This window comes from Capsicum annuum, chromosome 1 (assembly GCF_002878395.1).
Source record: "Capsicum annuum cultivar UCD-10X-F1 chromosome 1, UCD10Xv1.1, whole genome shotgun sequence".
NCBI classification, from domain to species: Eukaryota; Viridiplantae; Streptophyta; class Magnoliopsida; order Solanales; family Solanaceae; genus Capsicum; species Capsicum annuum.
Window position 1 is genome coordinate 227,663,046 of NC_061111.1, and position 6,151 is coordinate 227,669,196.

Below are 6,151 nucleotides of genomic sequence, written 5' to 3' on the forward strand. Positions count from 1 at the left end.
GCATTTGTAACGAATAGAAAGTTTTCAAAAGTTACCTACAATAAACAAAGATGTAAAAGAATTTTTTGTCATATATTTTAGGAATGCTTAATTCAAATATATTTCTTTTTATGTATTTAGGAGTTCAGTCAATATTATAAATATAATTAAATAATAATTAAAATAAAAATAGTGAAAAAATAATTTTATCAAAAGCGGAGACTTTTAATGAAGAATAAAAAGTTCAAATCACCTTTTTAAGGATGTTCACACTTTTAATATATTATAGATTATAGATATAGATTATATATTTTCTTCATTCATTTTATTGTCATTATTTCGCTTGTTAAGGTCAACCTATATGAACGTTTATCAACATTTTAATGTGTATAACTTCATATTTTAAATTTAAAATTTAGATGATCAAAAACTATACGAAAAATACTATAAGTTGCAATGTTTCTCATATCAAAATAATGAAAAATATATATGCTGATCAAAATTCATGCAGGTTGAATTTTAAAAATGAAATAGTGACAAATAAAAGCGAACCGAGAAAATATTTATTTATGCCTTCAGCACGTTCCCTTAATGTATTTGCCTCATTCTTTTATTTTCATGTGACAATTTCGTTTTAATCTAGTACGGAGTAATAGATAACAGCGAAACGTCGAATCCAAGACCTCTCGTCTCCATTACAATTAATAGTGTAAACTACTTATTTCATTAAAAATTTAAATTGTCAAACAAAATGCCCCATCGTTCTTAAATGCTTGAATTTAGGACATTTCAGTTATATTTCAGTTATACTTCCTTCATTCATAAATATTTGTCCGTTTTTAATTTTACACATATATTAATAATCAATAAATAGAACGATGATTATATTATATTATTTTTTAAATATAATAAATTATTTACTTTAAAAATGTAATGAATAATGTATTATATTTAATACAAAGGATAAAATAAATAAATTAGATAAAATATTTATTAATTTTATAAATTATACAAATATTATTAACATTTTCTTAAAAAATAGAAAAATGAATATGTAAAAGTGAATTAAGGGAGGGTAGTATTTTTCAGTTTCCAGTACAAATGAAACAATTAAACAAATATGTGCCCGAATTTAAATGCTTTGGTGTACTAGAAGGACCACAAAGATAACCACCCTCGAGAAATCCCTTTCTAAATAAAACAGTAATTACCGTGTAATCAACCGCCCCAACCCCACTTTTCCCTCCTTTTCTCAACCAATCTGGACATAGGACAACCTATAATTTTACTTTCTCAACACGCATGAATTTGTCGGAACCTTGAACTAATAGGAAAAAATATCACCGATTCAAGTTGTGAAAATGTGTGTACAAATGCAGGATAATAGATCCCTCTAAAGGCTTTAGTTCCCTCTATATATACCTGCACTCTTTGCTTTCAATTTATTCAACTCTCTACCTTGATTATACATTCTCTTCTTTTGGTACTATAAATTCATTCATTTCACTCAGCAGTTCTACTTTTTCAGTCACAAACATTTGTTGCTTCTTCCTAACCATACTACTCACAAGTCACAAGCCAACATAACAACACAAATCATACAAGAATTCTCCAATCTGATTTCGTTGGTGTACGTGCTTTACTCTGGTCCAGTTCTCCTCACGTCGTCTTCATTCTGAACTCTTTTTTTTTTTTTTTCAAAATTGAGTTTTAGTTTCAAAGTTTCATTCTAAAAGTTAGTAGTACTAGTAAAGCTTTTCTTTTTTTCCCCATCTCATTTGTGTCCTGTATTTTTATTAAGTTATTCCCCTGTAATGGCACCTCCAAATGATCCAGTTAACTCGGTTTTCAATGTCTTGAAAACTCAGAAAGAGGATAACTTTTTTGAACTGTCTAATGGAAAGCTCCTCGTTAAGAACGTTCCATTGCTCTTTGAAGTTCCGAGCAATGTTAGTTTTTCAAGCTTTTCTTCAGTTTGCCAAACATCCAGTGCTCCACTTCCCTTGTTCCATCGTGCACATTCAACGTCTTTTAAAGGTGGATTCTTGGGGTTCAGCAAAGAGGAGCCATCTCACTGCTTGATGAATTCATTAGGGGAATTCACTGACAGAGATTTCCTCAGCATTTTCCGGTTCAAGACTTGGTGGTCTACTCAGTGGGTGGGGAATTCTGGTTCAGATTTGCAAATGGAAACCCAATGGGTTCTCTTGGATGTCCCTGAGATAAAATCTTATGTTATTATTATACCAATAATTGAAGGGAAATTCAGGTCTGCACTTCACCCTGGCACAGATGGTCATGTCCTTATCTGTGCTGAGAGTGGTTCTAGCCAAGTGAAAACATCATCCTTTGGTGCTATCGCGTATGTTCATGTATCTGATAATCCTTGTAACTTGATGAAAGAGGCTTATACTTCTCTTAGAGTTTATCTAAATACCTTTAAGCTCTTGGAAGAGAAATCAGTTCCATCCCTTGTAGATAAATTTGGTTGGTGCACTTGGGATGCTTTTTATTTAACTGTGGAACCAGCAGGTGTCTTGCAAGGAGTGAACGAATTTTCACAAGGCGGGATTTCTCCTAGGTTTCTTATTATCGATGATGGCTGGCAAAGTATCAATTTTGATGATCAAGAACCCCATGAAGATGCAAAAAATTTGGTTCTTGGGGGAACCCAAATGACTGCCAGGCTCCATAGGCTTGATGAAGGTGAGAAATTCAGAAAGTACAAGGCTGGATCCTTGTTAGGACCCAATCTACCACTTTTTGATCGCAAAAAGCCAAAGATGTTAATCTCTAAGGCAATTGAGATTGAGCATGCAGAAAAGGCTCGTGACAAGGCGATTCAGTCTGGAGTTAATGATCTGTCACAGTTTGACATAAAGATTGAGAAACTGAAGAAAGAACTTAATGAGATGTTTGGTGGGGACCAAGGAAACTCTCTTCAGCCCACGTGCAAGAATGGTGAAGAATTGCAATTTAACAGCCAAGGGTGTGGAAGCAGCTCTTGCAATTCTGACAACTCGGGGATGAAAGCGTTCACCAGGGATTTGAGAACACAGTTCAAAGGCCTGGATGATATTTATGTATGGCATGCCCTGTGTGGTGCTTGGGGTGGTGTAAGGCCTGGAACCACCCACTTAAATTCCAAGATAACCCCTTGTCAACTTTCTCAGGGGCTTGATGGGACCATGGATGATCTTGCAGTGATCAAAATAGTAGAAGGTGGCATTGGACTTGTTCATCCTGATCAAGCTGATGATTTTTATGATTCAATGCATTCTTACCTTTCTGAAGTAGGAATTACAGGAGTTAAAGTCGACGTTATCCATGTATGTTTTTTCAATACTCTTCAGTTCCAGTTTAGTTTTAGCAAGTGGTTTGTTGTCTTCATTTTATTTTATAAGCAAATTATAACTGGTAATTTTTCTTGCAGACACTGGAATATGTCAGCGAGTACTATGGTGGTCGAGTTGAGCTCGCAAAGAAATATTACGATGGGCTATCAAAATCCCTAGCAAAGAACTTCAACGGTACTGGACTCATATCCAGTATGCAACAATGTAATGACTTCTTCCTCCTAGGAACAAAGCAAATCTCTATTGGAAGAGTTGGTAAGAATTTCTTCCTGTCCATTTCATAAGATAATTTATCAGGACATGTAGAAGGTACTAGTAATATTCTTGTGGTTATTATAGGGGATGATTTTTGGTTCCAAGATCCAAATGGTGACCCCAATGGAGTATACTGGCTACAGGGTGTTCACATGATTCATTGTGCCTATAACAGTATGTGGATGGGTCAGATTATTCAACCAGACTGGGACATGTTCCAATCTGATCATGTCTGTGCAAAGTTCCATGCCGGTTCCAGGGCTATATGTGGAGGTCCCGTTTATGTGAGTGACTCCGTGGGTGGCCATGATTTTGATCTTTTAAGAAAGCTAGTTTTCCCTGATGGCACCATTCCCAAGTGCCAATATTTTGCACTCCCCACTAGGGATTGCATCTTCAAAAATCCACTCTTTGATGGCAAAACCATACTCAAGATTTGGAATTTCAACAAGGTATGCCACACAATTTTCTAAGTACTTGAATTTTAGTATTTTGCATGCCTAGGTAGGGCATGATAATTAAACTTTATCGATGGAAAAGTAAAGTAACAAAACTATTGTTCTGTCACATTGAATTTACTAAACTTTTACGTGCTATAAAAACAATGTTACTAAACTCTTAAGAGCCCCATAAGAAATTTTTTGTTATCAGTAACTTGATGTTTTTGTGGCTACTGTTTTCTTATTAAGATGTGGGTCTGGGATAAATTTAAACAGAGAAATATGGACATTGAGGATTCATATAGCCAACAACCACTTATTTGAGATCGAGGTGCAGAAATTGTTCCATTGATTAGTCAGTGAAGTTGTCATTTTATTACTTTATACTCATATTAAGTGAAGTTCGGTGACAAATTAACCCTGAATTCGAAAGATGATTTATGGTTTTCTTCTTCTTGGGCATAGTATGGAGGAGTCATTGGTGCATTCAATTGCCAAGGAGCAGGATGGGATCCAAAGGAGAAAAGAATCAAGGGATACTCAAATTGCTACAAGCCAATGACAGGGTCAGTTCATGTGGATGACATTGAATGGGACCAACTGAAGGAAGCATCTGAAATGGGCAAAGCAGAAGAATATGTTGTGTATCTCAACCAAGCTGAGAAATTGCTTTTGACAAAGCCTTCCTCAGACACAATTCCAATGTCCCTTGAACCATCTACTTTTGAGATTTTTAGCTTTGTACCTATAAAACAGCTCAGTCCCATTGCTAAATTTGCTCCAATTGGACTCACCAACATGTTCAATAGTGGAGGAGCCATACAAGGACTTCAATATGAGGAGGCTACTGGTGATCATGGTGCTAATTATGCAAGTGCAAAAGTTGAAGTTAAAGGTGGTGGGAATTTCTTAGCCTACTCAAGTGCGGTGCCTACCAAGTGTTACTTGAATAGTGCTGAAGTTGAGTTTGTGTGGTCTACTCAAGATGGTAAATTGATCCTCAATCTTCCTTGGATCGAAGAAGCCAATGGCATTTCTTATGTAACTTTTCTTTTTTAGTGCTTTGTAAATTTGTAACGTGGTCTTTTATAGTGATGTACTATAAAATATGTTTGCACCATAGTAGTACATTCAGTTCAACTAATTATAATAATTTTGAATTAAAGTGAAATCATCAAGTGCAAATTCATCTTAATTTAGTATGTTTGCTTGCTGATTCCATTAGTGTCACTATCAATTACGGAGTTCAATACACGATAGAAGGATCTCTAATGTTCCCGAATGCTACAACTTTATGTCAATATTTCCTTTTATTAATTCTCTTTTTAACTTTTCATCAATTTTCTTTTGATAGAGGTTGGTTTGTTTGTCGACTGACCAATGGTAACTTCCCAAAGAAGATAGTTTCAAAAACAGAGGTTATGATATTTATACATATTCAATATATTCTTTGAAATATCATTACAGAGTTTGAATCAAAAGCTATTGAGTTGAGTCGAGCCCGCAATAATGAGCTAGCTCTGCTCCTTGTTCACAAATAAAATAAAAAATGGAAAACTGAAACAGGTAATTTGAATAATAAATTTAGAAGCTACACTTTCGAGGAAAAGTTGTATGAAGGGTTTTGTCTGTACTCCCAACTTTTCAATCTTTTATTAAAAAAAGGAGACAAGAAACGAATCTCTGATGGCTAGACGAACTACTAGGATGCTCATAATAATAATAATTTTCTTTGGTTGGTTGAGCACATTAAAAACTTTTCAATAGCTTATAAGCAATACATAAAGCATGTTATCTAACTTGTTCTACGCTCATATTTATGACCTTCAATTTTAGATGTACACAGGTAAATAATTAAATTTGTATAAAATTGAACAAGTAGACATATACATTCTGTGTGGCATAATACACGTAGCATATCATGTTGGATATCACATAGAACAATGTATCTATTGGTTCAACTTTATACAAATTTAAGTGTCTATTTATGCACGTTCAAAGTTCGAGGACATTGATAAAAGTTGAAGCTAAGTTAAAGAATAGATCTATGTATTATGTCCTTTGGTTTAATTTAAACTTATAGTAAAGATATTTTAAATGTAACACAATACTCTTTAATTT

The 6,151-nt window shown here is 34.3% G+C and overlaps 1 protein-coding gene across 1 annotated transcript; it reads left to right on the forward strand.

The window, feature by feature from the left end:
- Positions 1 to 1,259: 1,259 nt before the first annotated feature.
- Positions 1,260 to 5,201, forward strand: LOC107840322 (stachyose synthase). Its single transcript, XM_016684158.2, has 4 exons — positions 1,260 to 3,308; positions 3,413 to 3,590; positions 3,675 to 4,042; positions 4,496 to 5,201. The coding sequence occupies exons 1-4, from the start codon at positions 1,794 to 1,796 to the stop codon at positions 5,087 to 5,089; spliced, it is 2,655 nt and encodes an 884-aa protein (XP_016539644.1). The 5' UTR covers positions 1,260 to 1,793; the 3' UTR covers positions 5,090 to 5,201.
- The last annotated feature ends 950 nt before the right edge of the window (positions 5,202 to 6,151 follow it).